The following is a 19,718-nucleotide window of genomic DNA, read 5'->3' on the forward strand; positions in this document are numbered from 1 at the left end:
TGTTTCTCTCCGCGGCGAAACCGGGTTTTTTTAACCAGACACCTAGTATTGCATGTCCGACTAAAAAAAAAAAAAAAAAAACGGTTTCGCCGCGGAGAGATACAAAACGCTCACGGGCGGTCACTTTGCAAACCCATTCACTGGAATGGGTTTGAAAACTGACTGTCGGGTTTCCATCGTCTGTCCAGTTTCTCTGGGCAGAAGACGGAAATCGGCAAGACTGGATGAAACCGGACACGGGCGCAGATGTGAACCCACCCTAATGTGACTAGTCCATATTCACATACAGTGACATTAATACAGCAGTGGGGACGGCCCGGTTGTAGCAAATCGATGTGCAGACCAAATTCTCCCGAAAACTTTCTGTAAACTCCTAATAAAACATATCTATCACAAGCCCAGGAGACACAAACCTACAGTCTCTTGGTATGTATAAGTCCTCGTTCACACGGGGCAAGAGGGGCCGGATTTTGATGCCAAGTCCACCTAAAGATCTGCCCCCTCACAATAGAAGTTCTATGTAGACCGCTAGCGTTCTTTTTTCCGCTAGCAGTGTGTTCCCGTTCGCACAAAAATGAAGCGAGCTGCCCTCTCTTCAGGCGGATTCAGCCGGGGCGTCAGCCTCGTGACACCTCCCTCATCTGGAGCGGAAAGCCGCGAGAGAATGTATTCACGCGGAGCCCCGTCTGAACTAGCCCTAAATGTCTTATTTTATTGTAACAGAGTCCAGCCTATTATATAGTTTTACAAATAAGGCCTGGTTCACATCTGCATTCAGTGTTCTGTTCGGAGAGTCCGCTTGGGGACCCCCCCAAACGGAATAACAAACGCATTGACAAGTGGTGAGCAATGAAAGCACATGGACCCCATAGACTATAATGGGGTCCATGTGTTTTCCGTGCGGAGTCCGCATGAGTCATGCGAAGAGGAAAGTAGTTCATGAAGTACTTCTCTCTCTGCATGTTCCCTGCAGACACATGGACCCCATTATAGTCTATAGGGTCCATGTGCTGTCATAAACTCACCGCTTGTCAATGCGTTTGGTATTCTGTTCGGGATGATCCCCATGAGGACTCCCCGAACAGAATAACGAATGCAGATGTGAACCAGGCCTTAGGCACCACAATGAAAGCAATACCTGGGACAACATTTCAAGGTTGTACAAAGTCTAACAAGGAGTCTTTTGAAGACTTCCAGGCCTGCTTGTTTTATGGCACTATAAAGCCCCACCTGTGGCAGGTCTGAATAGTAACATAACCAATTTCTCATAGACTACTTTAGCGTTAGAGTCTATGTCTTTTCCTGATCGGCGCTTTCTGGAGCATCATCAGCGATCGGTTCCTATAACAGGCGGGGACGTATGGAAGGCTCCCAGGCTTGTCATTGTCATAGTTCTCGGCAGCGTATAATAGAAGGCAATGTATATTAGTATTTCTGTGATCAGTGTGAGCGATAAGAAACCCCTAGGGTTCAAGGAGGTCTGAAAATAAACATAAAAGAAAAATAAAAAAGTTTTTTTTTAAAGTATAAAAAAATCCTCACTCACAAAAATTCCCGAACTAATAATATATAAAAATAGTTATGCCAGACAGTGAGCTGCGTAGCTGGGGGGAAAAAAAATCAAAATGGATAAATAAAAACGTCATGCTGTCTTGTGCAGCCATTTTTTTGTGGCCGCGAGCATAAGTGTCCACAAAAAAATGGTTGCAGGCATGTGCAGTTGGCTCTGGCGGAGGCCCGATAGCAGAGCCGACTGCGCATGTATAAAAGTTTGATGCCAGCACCGGAAGAAGACGCGGGGAGAGGCCGCTCCAGACGAAGATGAAGGCGGCGCTGAAGGGGGGAAGGGGGGAGGTGCTAGTGGTAACATTACAGCAAATACAGTGCAGTAATATTTTGTTACTTATAGGAGACATCTTCCCACATTTCACGTCTCTCCCCTTGGGACCGCCATGACCACTTCTTGGATAGTGGTCCCTGCAACCTCTATTATGCCACCCAGCCAACTATTAAGCCCCACAGTGGCCCACCCATGAACTATTATTCCCCACAGCTGCCCACCCAACTTTATTATGCCCATAATGGCCCTCCCATGAACTATTATTATACACTGTGGTGTTTTCAGGCCCTGAGTATAATAATCAGAGTCCCAGGGGAGGTGAGGGAACATAAACACTGTTACTTACCTCTCCGAGATCTGATGTTACTCCTAGCAAGCTTTGGGCCTGTATGATAATGTCCCGGACGTCACGTAGTCTGGGACATTACCATACAGGCCAGAAGCCTGCTGGGATTAACATCGGATCCAGGCGAGATGAGTAACCATGTTTATTATATTCCCTCATATAGCGGTAGTTAGAGATCGTGGCCTGGTCCCACGCCTGTTCACGGCTGCCCTCTGCGTCCTATAGCAGAAGAGGAAGCAGGGGGCAGCCATGACTAGGCCCTTGGAGGTAGGTAAATAGGCCGTTACCTGCCTCACTAGATGCGGCCCTGTATGCGGCATCCTACTACATCTACTTCTCAGCACTCACAGCTCAGCTATGCGGCGTCCTACTACATCTACTTCTCAGCACTCACAGCTCAGCTATGCGGCGTCCTACTACATCTACTTCTCAGCACTCACAGCTCAGCTATGCGGCGTCCTACTACATCTACTTCTCAGCACTCACAGCTCAGCTATGCGGCGTCCTACTACATCTACTTCTCAGCACTCACAGCTCAGCTATGCGGCGTCCTACTACATCTACTTCTCAGCTCTACTTCTCGGAATTCATCTGATGATTGGAAATAGAAAGCGAAAGAAATCAGAGATATAAAACAGTGACCAACACTGAGTATTCAGCAGATAGAAGAAAAGAAGGGGCAGTATACAGAGACAAAGCAGTATACAGCAGATAGAAGAGAAGAAGGGGAAGTATATAGAGACAGAGCAGTATACAGCAGATAGAAGAGAAGAAGGGGAAGTATATAGAGACAGAGCAGTATACAGCAGATAGAAGAGAAGAAGGGGAAGTATATAGAGACACAGCAGTATACAGAGATGGATCCCACCCAGATCATAGAAGGTATTCTCAGCTTCAGCCTGGCTGGAGGTCCTCGTGGTGACCAGGGATACTCCCGGGTCCTCCTGCAGCTCTTCGGTTACACTGGACATGGGAAATCTGCCTTTATTAACTCCTGTAAGTACTTGCTGGAAGATACTGAAGAACTGATATCATATGCTGAAGCCGCGGAAAAAGATGGAGGTATGACCACGGAGAGGAAAGCCTATGAGCTCACCGACACCATCACCATAGTGGACAACAGAGGGTACAAAGCCATGAACAGCTTTGAGAGGGCGGAAATTTATGCCCAGCTGGGTAAGTGACACATGAAATATTAGTCCTGTAGGGTTGAGACTTTTGCATTATTTAGCCAGCACTCTGCTTAGAACTGATAAGAGGCACATTCCCTGAAACCGCTGTCTGTGGATGGGTCTCTTTTCCTTATGGTGGAAATATTCTGATTTGGCTGTAGTCCCAGATTATACTACTAGGTTACATGAAATCCAGGCATTATTCTATAGGGAGCTCCTTTTAAAAAAAATGGTGCTAGAGCAAATTTCCCATCTGCACCGTGGACTACTTTTTTGCATGTTCCTTTCCCAGAGTTCTTAGCATGGTATGCATGGTCTAATACGTCCCTATATGCTGCAAAGCTGCCTCTTTGCAGTGACGTCTCTTTAGTGAGATCGGTCGTCCTCTTTCTGATTTAGGGCCCCTTCACATGGCGTAAGCGCTCAGCTCATTCCGAGTTGTACACGCGAGCGCTTCTAAACACTTCCCATTCACATAAAGCCGCTTTACGCGCGCTCCCATTGAAGTGAATGGAAACTGTTTAGAAGCGCTCACGTGTACGGCTCGGAATGAGCCAAGTGCTTACGCCGTGTGAAGAGGCCCTTAGTCACATCTCTTTTATGTTGTCCTTTATGTCCATTGTCTATCAATCCTAACCTACAATGCAACAGAAGACTGGACAATTCCATATCTATAAATTACCTTATATAGTGTTAAACACTCTTAGGGCTCCTAGGAACCTATCTATAAAACAGTGTAGAACAATGCCAGGGCCCCTAGGAACCTATCTATAAAACATAGTGTAGAACACTGCCAGGGCCCCTAGGAACCTATCTATAAAACATAGTGTAGAACACTGTCAGGGCTCCTAGGAACCTATCTATAAAACATAGTGTAGAACACTGTCAGGGCTCCTAGGAAGCTATCTATAAAACATAGTGTAGAACAATGCCAGGGCCCCTAGGAAACTATCTATAAAACATAGTGTACAACACTGTCAGGGCTCCTAGGAACCTATCTATAAAACATAGTGAAGAACACTGTCAGGGCTCCTAGGAACCTATCTATAAAACATAGTGTAGAACACTGTCAGGGCTCCTAGGAACCTATCTATAAAACATAGTGTAGAACACTGTCAGGGCTCCTAGGAACCTATCTATAAAACAGTGTAGAACACTGTCAGGGCTCCTACCGGTAGGAACCTATCTATAAAACATAGTGTAGAACACTGTCAGGGCTCCTAGGAACCTATCTATAAAACATAGTGTAGAACACTATCAGGGCTCCTAGGAACCTATCTATAAAACACAGTTAAATGCCATAGTTGGACCAACCTTGGTCTGCAGGTCACCATGTTAATATACAGTATGACTGTCTGGTTACTTCCAGGAAACTTCATCCCCATCGGTGAGGTTGTCGAGTGGTCGAATAACTACTCAGACATGATGAACAAGGTGGAAGATGCTGAACTGAACCCAAACTACTCCGACTTCATTGTCCCCATCCTAGTATACAGGTGAGCGGGTCTCCTAAATAGAGCGGTCTGTCCTATTAATTAGTTCCATTGATATCTCAATAGTAGAACAAACCTGACCTGATCCAAAGGCTTATTCCTGTGGTCGCAGGACTGCTCAAGCATACCTTTCATCCAGTACTGGTGAGGTCAAACTAAGAGCAGAAATCAAGCTCCTGGTATTTTCAGCATTTGTTTACTTGGTTCAGTTTCCTGCTATGTAACTTCCACACTAACCCAACTCACATCAGTCCCCCTTCCTCTCTCTCTCCCTCCCTCCCATACACCCCCAATTTGTCTCTCTAGCTGTCCCACCCACTACTAGCCCTTCCCTACCTACTCAGCCCAACCCCTGATCTCATTATATAGTTATCGCTCTTCCTTCCTTTCAGGCTTTTTCCTGTGGGCTGGCCAACCCTTCTTTACTGATTCTGCAGGCTCGCGCTCTTCTCTTGCTCTATGCTCTGCAGCAATGATCCACCTGCACTGCGCATGCGTGGGAGCTGCGCAGTACAGGTGGATTATCAGCAACAGTGTAGAGTGCATTGTTTTCAATGTGAGGCAGAGATCGCAGTGGGACGCAGAAAAAGGGGTCCATTTAATAGATCAATTAAAAAAACTGGACACATTAGCATCAGTTAGTGTCCATTTATATACTGTCCATTTTGTTTTATTTGGGGGGGTTCTGCTTTCTGAGCATGCGCAGAAAAACGGACAGAAAATAATGGACAGTAACTGATGCTATCAGTTAATGTCCAGTATAAGTCCGTTATCCATAGACTTCAATGTTAAACAATAATGGACGCCTGGCGTCCATTATGAAACAATTTTTTTCAATGGACACAAAAGTCCTGCATGTAGAATTTTTCTCTGCAAAAAAAAAAAAAAAAATGGACATGTAGCAGATTTGGTGTAAAACAGACACTAACGGTTGCTAATAGACATATGGTAAAAACCCATTGAAATCAATGGAATTTTAATGGATTTTTGACTGATCGGCTTGTGTGCATTGCTGAACAGACAATAACAACGGACACTACTGACGGTGAACACCCCCTTAGTGAACTTTGCATAGGTAGTCAGGAATAATAGTATGGCGCAGGAGAGGAAGGGGTTAAATAACAACCCTGATGGTTACCATTGTCATCACAATAATAACCTTTGCCATCCATATCATGCTCACCACCATCATTATCTACATAAGTCTTCATTTTTATTTCTACAGAACTACATGCACATTATCCAACCCTAACAAGATAGAAATGAAGACGTTTATGGACAACTGTAAGAATATGACAGGTAATTAAGGGTCAACTTCCTTTATTACAGCTCTCCATGTAGTAAGATGTTGGGTGCTTCTACTTAAAGGGGTTGTCCCATCTCAAGGATCCTATCTATACTGGTAACTTATGTAAATTGAAGACTTTTACTAAATATATTGCTTTAGAAATGCTGCTTTGTTTGCCTGCTATGTGAACTTATTTACCCCATTGTTTACACAGTGTTGCTATAACCACGGACCTGTAGGACAAGTGACGTCACCTACTCACTCACTGACCTGTAGGACAAGTGGTGTCACTCACTCACTGCTCTGGCTGCAGGATAATCAGTTCAGCTAATTGCAGTTTGCTGTTATCTCTCTATATAAACACACAGATAACACTGAGTCCCTTCTGTACAAGCATCTGCATATTATCTGAACTGCATAAGTGTTGTGAGACTTCTCAGGCCTATTCAGCAGGGGAAGGGGGGGGTTGAAATACAGAAAGGGAGAAGAACAGACAGCAGGGAAAGCTGAAACACTGTGTTGGGAAAACCTCTTTAAGTTGTTGTGCATATACTTATTCTTTAGTGTGGGCTACACCTTTTCATCCCCTATTGGGCTGTCTGCCCTGACTTCTGACCTCATGTTTAAACCATGCTTATCATTAGAGGTCAGTGACTCTAAACTGTGAGCCAATAAAGAGTCATCTCACTGGTGTGTTCACCCAATGTTGGGTAAACTCAACCTCTCCGTACAGACCTGTGCATCAAGTATAAATCACGATAAGCACTATACCCAGTAACTCCTGAAAAGATAGAAGTCGAGGGGAAGGGGGGATGCTAAGTGGGACACAGTTCCTCCAGTCCTCATGTAGCTGCCCACTGACCCCCTGCAAAGATTGCAGTCCCCCTGACCTGCGAGTGGGAAGCTTTCCAGTTTACTGTGATGTTTGTAAAACCCTTACCTACAAGCTACTCTGCCCAGGCCAGGGTATTAGATAGTGAACTGAACCATTGCACCTTCTGATGGAAAGCCTAGCTACAGCTCTGCATTTAGTTGAAGACTCCACGGTATGGTGTTCTGGGTGAATATCTGATGTGTTAACTATAGGGTTAGTGAGCTTGTATCACATATCACACATCTGATGACATCTTTGTTTCTTACAGGAGTTGTCCCCATCGTTGTCCTCACCCATAAAAATAGTGGAAATTATATTGATCTTGAAAACACCTTCAAGCTTATGGGAGGTGAGGTAATCATATCTATAGAGAACTACACCGAGGACGACAAGATCAAAACCAGAGGAAGAACGACAGATATTCTAATGATTATTGACCGCGCTCTGAAAGATGTAAGATATCGCCTGGGACAGAGAAGAGACCCCCGAAGAGACTGGGTGCAGCGGAAGAAGTTCCTGCTGGATTATATACACATCGCTGACCAGGAGAGAAGAGAGCAAGAAATAAGAAGAGAAGAAGAAAATAAAAGACAGGAAGAACGAAGAAGGAAAGAAGAAGAAAGGAGACGGGAGGAAGAAAGGAAACGGGAGGAAGAAAGGAAACGGGAGAATGGGAGGAGTTGGTGGGAGTTCTGGAAGTGATAATATCAATATATTATGATGACCCGGATTTACTTACTGGACAGCACCTAGAAAGTAGCAAAAAATGTGCCTCATCTTGGCCCCACTTAAGACAGAGGTGGAAATCAAGGCGGGTTGGGGATAGACACACCGGGCCATCTGTACTTGCAATGATATTTCATTAAATGTTAATCCCTACATACAATACCTCGTTGGTGCGGTATCAATGCATAAAATACCTTGGAGGTGCGGGATTACTACATACAATACCTTGGAGGTGCGAGATCACTACATACAATACCTTGGAGGTGCGGGATCACTACATACAATACCTTGGAGGTGCGGGATCACTACATACAATACCTTGGAGATGCGAGATCACTACATACAATACCTTGGAGGTGCGGGATCACTACATACAATACCTTGGAGGTGCGGGATCACTACATACAATACCTTGGAGATGCGAGATCACTACATACAATACCTTGGAGGTGCGGGATCACTACATACAATACCTTGGAGATGCGAGATCACTACATACAATACCTTGGAGGTGCGGGATCACTACATACAATACCTTGGAGGTGCGGGATCACTACATACAATACATTGGAGGTGTGGGACCACTACATACAATACCTTGGAGGTGTGGGATCACTACATACAATACCACGTTGGCGCGGTATCATTGCATAAAATACCTGTGAGGTGCGGGATCACTACATACAATACATTGGAGGTGCGGGATCACTACATACAATACATTGGAGGTGCGGGACCACTACATACAATACCTTGGAGGTGCGGGATCACTACATACAATACCACGTTGGCGCGGTATCATTGCATAAAATACCTGTGAGGTGCGGGATCACTACATACAATACATTGGAGGTGCGAAATCACTACATACAATACCTTGGAGGTGTGGGACCACTACATACAATACCTTGGAGGTGCGGGACCACTACATACAATACATTGGAGGTGCGGGATCACCACATATCATACACTGAAGGTGTTATCATTACATGTAATATACTGGGTATGTGACCACTACATACAATACCCTGGAGGTGCGGGATCACTACATATACATTGAAGGTGTGACCATTACATACAATACCTTGGAGGTGAGGGATCACTACATACAATACCTCGTTGGTGCGGTATCAATGCATAAAATACCTGGGAGGTGCGGGATCACTACATACAATACCTTGGAGGTGGGGGATCACTACATACAATACCTTGGAGGTGGGGGATCACTACATACAATACCTTGAAGGTGCGGGACCACTACATACAATACCTTGGAGGTGCGGGATCACTACATACAATACCACGTTGGCGCGGTATCATTGCATAAAATACCTGTGAGGTGCGGGATCACTACATACAATACATTGGAGGTGCGAAATCACTACATACAATACCTTGGAGGTGTGGGACCACTACATACAATACCTTGGAGGTGCGGGACCACTACATACAATACATTGGAGGTGTGGGATCACCACATATCATACACTGAAGGTGTTATCATTACATGTAATATACTGGGTATGTGACCACTACATACAATACCCTGGAGGTGCGGGATCACTACATATACATTGAAGGTGTGACCATTACATACAATACCTTGGAGGTGAGGGATCACTACATACAATACCTCGTTGGTGCGGTATCAATGCATAAAATACCTGGGAGGTGCGGGATCACTACATACAATACCTTGGAGGTGGGGGATCACTACATACAATACCTTGGAGGTGGGGGATCACTACATACAATACCCTGGAGGTGCGGGATCACTACATATACATTGAAGGTGTGACCATTACATACAATACCTTAGAGGTGTGAGATCACTATACATGCCACAAGCCAATGGAAGGAACCAGAAAATGGGTGCAGTAGTTGTGGTGATGTAACAGGCAGGCCAAAGACACTAGACCAACTCCTCCAGCCCACCAACCAGGCCTAACAGTGACAAGTGGGGCCTGCGTGGTACCTGATGGTAGTTTTTTTCCCCAGGGAGCTTCCAGTTGGAAACGGGTCCTTTCTTACCTTGAGCCACGTGGTGGTGTTTGGAAGGGCTCTGATGGTCAGCACAGGAACGACTCAGGAGACAGTGATGCAGTCCAACCAAGATAAAACTTTACTGCGGTAACTTGAAACACATTCAGCTTCCCAATGGGCGTTGTATTTTCTATTGTGGAGTCTATTCTCAGACTTGGGATGAGGGATACCCTGAACAAGATGGTGGTATGGTACCATTCTCACTCTAAATAATACAAAGTTTCTGCCCAGATACCTGGAGGTAAAAGGGTCCTGGCTGGTGGGTTTTATGAGCCACGACTTCCTCTAACAGTTGGCACTCTTTTTCCACTATGGGGCTGACAGCAGTATCTTACCTGTTTCAGGGCTCTATGTGGTTGCTGGGATAATTGATAAGTTTCTTCCCTCAGGGGATGCAGAGGACTCACAGCAGATGTCTACTGGCTCATGATACACACTCAACTGACCTTGAACTAACAGTCTCTTGGAGACTTCCAGTCTTCACCCCGTGGCCAGTGGTCAGGCAGGGTTGTTCCAAGTCCTCTAAACTAGAGAGGTAGCAAAACACAGTGGAAGGAAACAAGGGGGGCTACAGATAAAACATAAAGGAAGCTGGGGTAACACGGTGGCTCAGTGGTTAGCACTGCAGCCTTGCATTGCTGGAGTCTGGGGTTCGTATCCCGCCAGGAACAACATCTGGAAGGAGTTTGTATGTTCTCTCCGTGTTTGGGTGGATTTCCTCCCATTCTACAAAGACATACTGATAGGAAAATAAATGTACATTGTGATCCCTATGTGGGGCTCACAATCTACATGGAAAAAATAACACACAAAGGAAGCTGCAATAAAAGGGGTAAAACACATCTACCATTATAAAATACATATATACAGTCTCAGCGGCACATCCTGGAAGTGCGGGATCTCTACATATCATATACTGAAGGTGTGGCCATTGCATATCAATACCGTATCATACAATACCCTGGAGGTGCAAGATCACTAAATATCATACACTGGGGGAGGTGGGGGGCAAATACTACGCACAATAGCCTGTATAAAGAACTCATGTAGGGAAGCAGTAATCACAAAAATGCCATCTGCATATACAAAAATCAGTGGCAAAAACAAATATGTCACTCGATAGAAAATACTGACTCGAAAAGTGGAGGAAATTCTAATAGTCCAGGAGACCACACAGCTGATATCAGTAGTGCCCCTTGAAAGCTAATATGAGGGATCCACAAATGATGATACTACGGACCCCAGAGTATAATAATTGGAGACCAAGAGGTGGAAACAAACATAAAAAACAATGTTACTTACCTCTCCGGGGCTCTGGTGCACTCCTGGCTGATTTTGGCCATCTTCAATGATGGAGCAGACGTCATGTGAGCCTGGACTGCGTCGCGACACATAAGGGTAAAAGCATTCTGTGACATCAACATGTGGTCCGGAAGCCGTCAGGAGAGGTAAGTAAGCGTTTTTTATGTTCTCTAACCTCTCCTGGGCCTCTGACCATTATACTTGGGGATCTGAGCTGTGACAGTGGTGTTTGTGCGGATTGTGGGTTGGCGGTCTTACTTACCAATCCCAGCTCCCACTCACAGCCGCCTCCAGCAGGTAATGGCCTATTAAAAAAATCTACTTCTCAGCACTTACAGCTCAGCTATGCGGCGTCCTACTACATCTTACTTCCCGGAATTCATCTGATGATTGGAAATAGAAAGTAAAAGAAATCAGAGATATAAAACAGAGACTGTCATCGAGTATACAGCAAATAGAAGAGAAGAAGGGGAAGTATATAAAGACACATCAGTATACAGAGGCAGTATATAGAGACACAGCAGATAGAAGAGAAGAAGGGGAAGTATATAGAGACACAGCAGTATACAGCAGATAGAAGAGAAGAAGGGGAAGTATATCATACCTCCCAACCGTCCCGATTTCCGCGGGACAGTCACGATTTGGGTGACATGTCCCGCGGTCCCGGTTGGAGGGAGGTATGTCCCGATTTCAACTCAGATCTGCGTCCAGAGGAAGCAGATCTGAGTTGAACACATATGCGGCTGAAGCAAGGAGCTGACACAGGTCAGCTCCTCGCTTCGCCGCTGCCCGCCTCTCTCCCTGACACATGCGGCTGAAGCTGCTCGCTTCGCCGCTGCGTCTCTCTCTCGCTGACACATGCGGCTGAAGCGAGGAGCTGACCTGTGTCAACTCCTCGCTTCTCTGCTGCCGCCGGCTCCTGGCTTGTAGACGCGATGTACAAGCCAGGAGCCGGCGGCAGCGCCGAAGCGAGGAGCTGACATAGGTCAGCTCCTCGCTTCAGCCGCATGTGTCAGCGAGAGAGAGACGCAGCGGCGAAGAGAGCACGCGAGCATCAGCCGCATGTGTCAGGGAGAGAGGCGGGCAGCGGCAAAGCGAGGAGCTGACCTGTGTCAGCTCCTTCCTTCAGCCGCATGTGTCAGCGAGAGAGGCGGGCAGAGAGCGGCGAGGGAGCGGAGGAGAAGGTAAGTTTAATGTGGAGGTGGAACGTGAATCTGGGGGCAGATGAAGGAGAGGACGGCATGACACTGGGGGCAGATATGGAGAGGACATGAATCTGGGGGCAGAGATGGGGGACATGAATCTGGGGGCAAAGATGGAGGGACAGGAATCTGGGGGCAGAGATGGAGGGACAGGAATCTGGGGGCAGAGATGTGGGGACATGAATCTGGGGGTAGAGATGGAGGGACAGGAATCTGGGGGCAGAGATGGAGGGACAGGAATCTGGGGGCAGAGATGTGGGGACATGAATCTGGAGGCAGAGATGGAGTGGACATGAAACTGGGGGCAGAGATGGGGGACATGAATCTGGGGGAGGAGATGGAGGGACATGAATCTGGGGGCAGAGATGGAGGGACATGAATCTGGGGGCAGAGGTGGAGGAACATGAATTTGGGGGCAGAGATGTGGGGACATGAATCTGGAGGCAGAGATGGAGTGGACATGAAACTGGGGGCAGAGATGGGGACATGAATCTGGGGGAGGAGATGGAGAGGACATGAATCTGAGGGCAGAGATGGGGGACATGAATCTGGGGGCAGAGATGGGTGGCATGAATCTGGGGGCAGAGATGGGGGAGCATTAATTTGGGGGCAGAGATGGGGGGGATATTAATCTGGGGGCAGAGATGGGGGGGATATTAATCTGGGGGCAGAGATGGGGGACATGAATCTGGGGGCAGAGATGGAGAGGACATGAATCTGGGGGCAGAGATGGAGGGACATGAATCTGGGGGCAGAGATGGAGGGACATGAATCTGGGGGCAGAGATGTGGGACATGAATCTGGGGGCAGAGATGTGGGGACATGAATCTGGGGGCAGAGATGGACGGACATGAATCTGGGGGCAGAGATGGAGGGACATGAATCTGGGGGCAGAGATGGAGGGACATGAATCTGGGGGCAGAGATGGAAGAGGGACATGAAACTGGGGGAAGATGAAGGGTGTATATAAAACTGGGGGAGAGATACAGGGGGGACATATAATTTACGGGTGACTGTAGGAGGATTATACTGTGTGCGGGCACACGAAAAATTAACGAGTGGGCGGAGTCAACACAAAAGTGGGCAGGGCTAAATTTGCCGCGGCGCGCTAGGCGCACCGCACATTTTGTCCCTCTTTCAGTTCTTCAAAAGTTGGGAGGTATGGTATATAGAGACACAGCAGTATACAGAAGCAGTATATAGAGATGGATCCCACCCAGATCATAGAAGGTATTCTCAGCTTCAGCCTGGCTAGAGGTCCTCGTGGTGACCAGGGATACTCCCGGGTCCTCCTGCAGCTCTTCGGTTACACCGGACATGGGAAATCTGCCATTATTAACTCCTGTAAGTACGTGCTGGAGGATACTGAAGAACTGATATCATATGCTGAAGCCGCGGAAAGAGATGGAGGTATGACCACGGAGAGGAGAGCCTATCAGCTCACCGACACCATAACCATAGTGGACAACAGAGGGTACAAAGTCATGAACAGCTTTGAGAGGGCGGAAATTTATGCCCAGCTGGGTAAGTGACACATGAAATATTAGTCCTGTAGGGTTGAGCCTGTTACATGGCTGCAGAATGTCATGTGACTGAGAAGCCTGCCCCACCATACTATAACTGGGGAGAGGATATTATAAGGGTGTACTTTAACATGACAAACATACCAGGTGACAACTGTTGTTGTGTTCTCCCATGACTTACCGTATCCTGCTTATCTAGGTAATACACACATGAATGCTCCAGACCAGCAAACTGCTAAAACTACTGCTTACCATAGAGATGGTCATACTTGCTAATGATCAGTTAATCATGGGCTTTTGATCACCACCACCCAGCTGCCCAACTGTGGCCCTCGGGACGATTGTTTGCGGCCCCCGGCGGGCGTTTAACTATGGCAGCCACCCAGGAGTCAGGCGGCCGCCATAGCTGCCGGGTGTCTACTGTCACAGTAGACACCCAGTGCTAATGCCTCTGGTCGGTGCCTGCACCAATCGGAGGCATTAACCCCTCAGGCGCCTAGGCCATTTTGCCGGTGATCGACGGCGCCTGGAGCATGCTCATGGCCAGGCCATGACAGCCGGGAGCCTTGTAAAGGTTCCCTGGCCGGTCTGCAGTGATTTTCTTTTGCAGGCTGCTCTATGCAGCCTGCAAAAGAAATGACAATTTTTTGCAATGTATTTTAATGCATTAGCATTGTAATGCATTGAATTAGTGATCAGACCCCCTGGGGTTCAAGACCCATAGGGGGGCTAATAAATGCAAAAAGAAATTTAAAAAAATTAAAAAAAAAAAATTAAAAAAATTAAAAAGTTTTAAAAATTCAAATCACCCCCCTTTCCCTAGAACACATATAAAAGTAGTTAAATACTGTGAAAGACATACATGTTAGGTATCCCCGCATCCGAAATTGCCCGCTCTACAAATCTCTAAAAATATTTTTCCTGTACGGTAAACACTGTAGTGGGGGGAAAAAAGTCAAAAGTGCCAAACCGCCATTTTTTCACTGTTTTGCCTCTGATAAAAATTTGAATAAAAAATGATCAAAGCAATAGCAATTCCCCCAAATGGTAGAACTAAAAAGTACACCCCGCCCTGCAAAAAAAAAGACTCCCTATGCATCCCTGTACACGGAAGTATATAAAAGTTACGGCTGTCAGAATATGGCGACTTTTAGAAAAAAAATTTTTGGGAAAAACCTGATGCGGCCCAGCCTCACCCAGACTCTACCTCCAGCGGCCCCTGGGTAAATTGAGTTTGAGACCCCTGATATACAATGTGTAGGTAGACAGTGTGCAGGGGCCACCATCAACGCATAATACAATGCAAACAATTCACCATGTACATTGTTATTGTCTCCATGCTCCTCTATCTTACACCGTCATGGCAGCTGGTCACTACTCGTTACTTATTAATATACAGTATAACTGGTTACTTCCAGGAAACTTCATCCCCATCGGCGAGAGGGTCGAGTGGTCGAATAACTACTCAGCCATGATGAACAGGCTGCAAGATGCCGAACTGAACCCAAACTACTCTGACTTCATTGTCCCCATCCTAGTATACAGGTAAGCAAGTCTCATAGTGATGTCTGTCCTATTAGAAATCAGGCCCAGTGTTATCTTGACCAGATCCGAAGGCTAATTCCTACCCTGTGACAGTCACACAAAGAAGTCCACTCCATATGTCAGAACTGACCATCAGCTAGAAGCAAATTCCATATCATGACCATTGACTCACAGGTGACATCTTCTCTTTAACTTTGCTGTTTTCTTTTCCTACCCATCTGGCCCAGACCTCCATGATGACTTCTCCTGACAACGACTGAGCCTCTCACCTCTACGGTCATTACCAAAATGTCACAACACAAATAGATTCAGACACCAGGCCACGGCTAGACATAATGCAGTGATCTTTAGAGTTTAGTGAAGATCTTAGGGTAAGTTCACACGGAGTAACGCGCCACGTGATGTGGCACGTATACGGCGTGTGAGAGTTTGCGCGCCGTAAAAGCTCCCCTTGATTTCAATGGGAGCCAGGATCGTATACGCCACGTTATTTTGTGGCCTTGATTTTGCGGCTGCAAAATCATGTCCTCAAAATAATGTGGCGTGTGAACTTACCCTTAGGGTCAGGAAATCTAGTCAGTTTTTTTGATAAATTAATGTATTCCAAGACTTTGACCAAACAATAGAAACAATGAGGGATTCTAATTTTAGGGCTAGTTCACACGGGGGGCAAAGAGGCTGATTTTGACAGCGGATTTCGCTTCAAAATCAGCCCCTTTACAATGTTGGTCTATTTTACGCCTGAAGAAAGCAATAGAAGTGAATGGGAGGCGAAAACCACGTGTTTTTTTTTTCAAAACTAAGCAACGCTTTTTGCAAAAAAACGCGCGGAAAAAAATGCGACGCGGTTTTTTCAGCCCATTCACTTTACAGGAGGGGGAAACAGACTGGCTTTTTTTTAAAGGGATTCTACCACTAAAACACATTTTTTCTAGTTACCACGTCGGAATAGCCTTTAAAAAGGCTATTCGTCTCTTACCTGTGGAAGTGCTCTCCGCCGCGCCGTTCGTTCAAAATACCGGTTTGTACTGGTATGCTAATTAGTTCTCTCGCAGCGATGGGGGCGTCCCCATTGCAGCTCGAAAACCGACCGCAGCGCCGCCTCTCTGGTCTTCGGTGTCCTCCCCTTGCTTCTTCAGCATACTGTGGGACGCCTGCGCAGTACGCTCTGTTCGGCGAAGATTGCCGAACGTACTGCGCATGCGCGAAATTGCGTTCCCAGCCATAGTGCGGGCACCGCAATTTCGCGCATGCGCAGTACGTTCGGCAATCTTCGCCGAACAGAGCATACTGTGCAGGCGTCCGACAGACGCTGAAGAAGCAAGGGGAGGATACAGAAGACCAGAGAGGCGGCGCTGCGGTCGGTTTTCGAGCTGCAATGGGGACGCCCCCATCACTGCGAGAGAACTAATTAGCATACCGGTACAAACCGGTATTTTGAACAAACGGCGCGGCGGAGAGCACTTCCACAGATAAGAGATGATACCATACGTGGTAACTAGAAAAAAATGTGTTTTAGTGGTAGAATCCCTTTAAAGCTGTTTTTACAAAAAAAAAAAAAAGCTCCAAAAAAAGCTTGGCAAGGTCCAAAAAAAGCTTCCTAATTAGGAATCTTTTTTTTACGGTGCCAAAATAAAGCACATGTTGTTTACGTGTGAACTAACCCTTAGAATCCCCTTTTGAACTAAGACCACGTCAGAATAGTCTTGAGAAAAGCTATTTTTTTCCTCCCTTTAGTATTCTGATCCGTACCGCCGTTCCGGTGTTATTTCGTTTTTTTCTTGGAAGCAAATGAGTCTTCAGAAAGCACAGGGAGTGTTCCCCTATGCTCAAAAAGCACAGGAGTCATCCCCTGTGCTGTCTGAAGACTCTCCGCATCCACAAGAAAATGGCCAAACGGACATGCGCAGTCGGCTCTGTTGGCTGATGAGGTGGCCGATGAAGAGGCAGTCGGGGGAAGAGGATGGAGGTGTTGCTGGAGAGTCTTCGGACAGCACAGGAGACGCCCCCTGTGCTTTTTGAGCAAAGGGAAAGTCCCCTGTGTCTTCTGAAGACTCATTTGTTCACAGCGAAAAAACTAAATAACACTGGAACAGCGGCGCGGATCATAATAATAAAGTTATAAAGTGAACTCCCAAACGCCTGTACTGAAGGATATAAAGCTTTCAGCACTGTAGTGGTCGGGCTGTTAGGGACTCTTTGCATCATAACTGGTTTAGCTAGTTGTATGGTCATGTTCATGGTTACTCTGAGACGTTCACCCCTAACATGGACCGTTTTTTTCAGGAAACGGCTCCGTCTTGTGCTTGGTCGCTTGAGTTTAAATCTTTCCTCCAGAGATCTACGGTATCAGGCAAAAATGTGGGGCATGAGATATGAATGCTTGCTGCTAGTGATCACCCCGGTGGTCACCATAACCATCACAATAATCCCACCATCATCCTTATTTCTACAGAGCGACATGTACATTATCTGACCCTAACAAGAAAGAATTGCAGACATTCATGGAGAACTGTAAGAAGATGACAGGTAATAGTGGGGCTGTGTATACTGGACATCTTCTCTTCTTCCATTATGGCTCTCCTTGTAGTAAGATGACGGCTGAGTTATGTATTTCTTACAGTATCTTGCAATAAAGTGAATGACATAGCAATGTGCTGATAATAGGAATATTATACTGTGCTTGATATTACCCATCTGTTTGATAAGGATATGACCAAGTGGCTGAGCTGAACATTAAGAGTGGGTTTCATCTGGGAAGGCAGTAAGGGCATATACCTGGCGCTGGGAGTCATCAACAAGCCACTTTGTCTGGGTTCTGGTGACGCTAACCAGCGCCGCACCTTCCATGAGGCGACCTGAACCGAGCGCTTCAGGCGGCGCTATGCCAGGGCCCCAGGGAGGGTGGCATTTTTGATTACCTAAGCCAGTCCAGGACAAGCTGTCCTGGACTGGCTTAGCACCGAGCGGTGGTTTGTGGAGGCCGCTGGAGCAGCGCTGCTCCAGCGGCCTCCCCTCACGCTCAGGCAGAGAGCAGGTCCACTCCGTGCCTGCTCTCTGCCTGCGAACGACGCTAAGCCCAGCCCCCTTCGCTCGACCATGCCCCCTTCGCTCGGCCATGCCCGCTTCGCTCCGCCCCCTCCTCCGGGGGGAGGGGGGGCTTTCTGTAGTTCGCCTCGGGCGGTGAAAGGGGTAGGTTCACCCCTAACGCTAACTTATCTATCTGCAGCGCTAGTGTGATATGCTGGGTACTGGTGACAAACTTTCTTTAAAGGGAGTCTGTCATTAGAAAAACACCTTTTTAACTAATGGTACATTGGAATAGCTCTTAAAAAGGATATTCTACTCCTACATACCATTCTTTACTTCTCCCCACCGTTTCTGATCAAATCTGTTTCTTCTGTTATGCTAAGTAGGATAACGGAGCACCGGGGCCATTCCCATTGTGATCCGAGCACCCCCGCGTCATAACTCTCCACCGCCTCTTAGCTGGTTACTTTCACTCTTCCCCTTCTCTTCACCTGAAATTCTGCCTTTCGCAGGCAACGGATGTAGCGCTGTACGTATGTAAAATCTTGCACATGTGCAATCAGCTCTGCCACTTCAGGTTTGGGCAGAGCTGACTGCGCATGCCTGGGCAGCCATTTTCCGGTGGTCTGCTACATGAACGTACTGAGCCTGTGCAGTACGCTTGTGTAGAATGACCGTACAGCGCAGGAAACGTGACTAGGAGCGGGGCAGTAGGGGGACCAATCGCTATCTTCATCTCTAAGCCGGCGGGGCGCGGGGCCTGTTTCAACTATGCCAGGTAACAGTCATTGCGCATGCGTGTGATTTTACATAAGTACAGTGCTGCATCCGATGCCTGCAAAAGGCAGAAGTTTCGGCGAAGAGGAGGAGGGGAGTGAGTATAAGCAGCTAATGGGTGTTGGAGAGTTATGACGCAGGGGGTGCTTGGATTACAAGGGGAAATGCCCCCGGTGCTCCGTCATCCTAATTAGCATAACAGAAGAAATGGATTTTATCAGAAACGTCCGGGAAAAGCAAAGAATGGAAGGTAGGAGTAGAATATCCTTTTTAAAGGCTATTCCAATGTGCCATTAGTTAAAAAGTTCTTTTTCTAAAGATAGACTCCCTTTAAAGTGAAGGATCTGTAATATCAGGTTCAGTCAGTTCAACAGGCGGTTTCTTCTCAGTGAGAGAATTATTCCCGCTCGAGAAAATAAGCGTTCGACTGGAGCCAATGAGGGTAACGCACTGTTTAGTCAGATGAATGTAAATTTGACGCGATTTTTGTACTGACCCGATCCTGTAGTGCTTGTAAGAGCGTTCTTGACATCGTTTGTGGCAAGCAAGTTCAAGGT

The 19,718-nt window shown here is 46.8% G+C and overlaps 1 protein-coding gene across 1 annotated transcript; it reads left to right on the forward strand.

Moving 5' to 3' along the window:
- Positions 1–3,029: 3,029 nt before the first annotated feature.
- On the forward strand, positions 3,030–7,849 carry LOC142217445 (uncharacterized). The gene is made up of 4 exons (XM_075285692.1): positions 3,030–3,362; positions 4,728–4,854; positions 6,077–6,150; positions 7,282–7,849. The coding sequence occupies exons 1-4, from the start codon at positions 3,044–3,046 to the stop codon at positions 7,713–7,715; spliced, it is 954 nt and encodes a 317-aa protein (XP_075141793.1). The 5' UTR covers positions 3,030–3,043; the 3' UTR covers positions 7,716–7,849.
- Positions 7,850–19,718: the final 11,869 nt, after the last annotated feature.

This window comes from Leptodactylus fuscus, chromosome 8, assembly GCF_031893055.1.
Source record: "Leptodactylus fuscus isolate aLepFus1 chromosome 8, aLepFus1.hap2, whole genome shotgun sequence".
NCBI classification, from domain to species: domain Eukaryota; kingdom Metazoa; phylum Chordata; class Amphibia; order Anura; family Leptodactylidae; genus Leptodactylus; species Leptodactylus fuscus.

Excerpts from the sequence above, each read along its gene's own strand:
- LOC142217445 (XM_075285692.1), top strand. The coding sequence starts at position 3,044 with ATGGATCCCACCCAGATCATAGAAGGTATTCTCAGCTTCAGCCTGGCT. Across the intron at positions 3,363-4,727 it reads GGAAATTTATGCCCAGCTGG|GAAACTTCATCCCCATCGGT; the intron begins GTAAGTGACACA and ends GGTTACTTCCAG. Across the intron at positions 6,151-7,281 it reads CAACTGTAAGAATATGACAG|GAGTTGTCCCCATCGTTGTC; the intron begins GTAATTAAGGGT and ends TGTTTCTTACAG.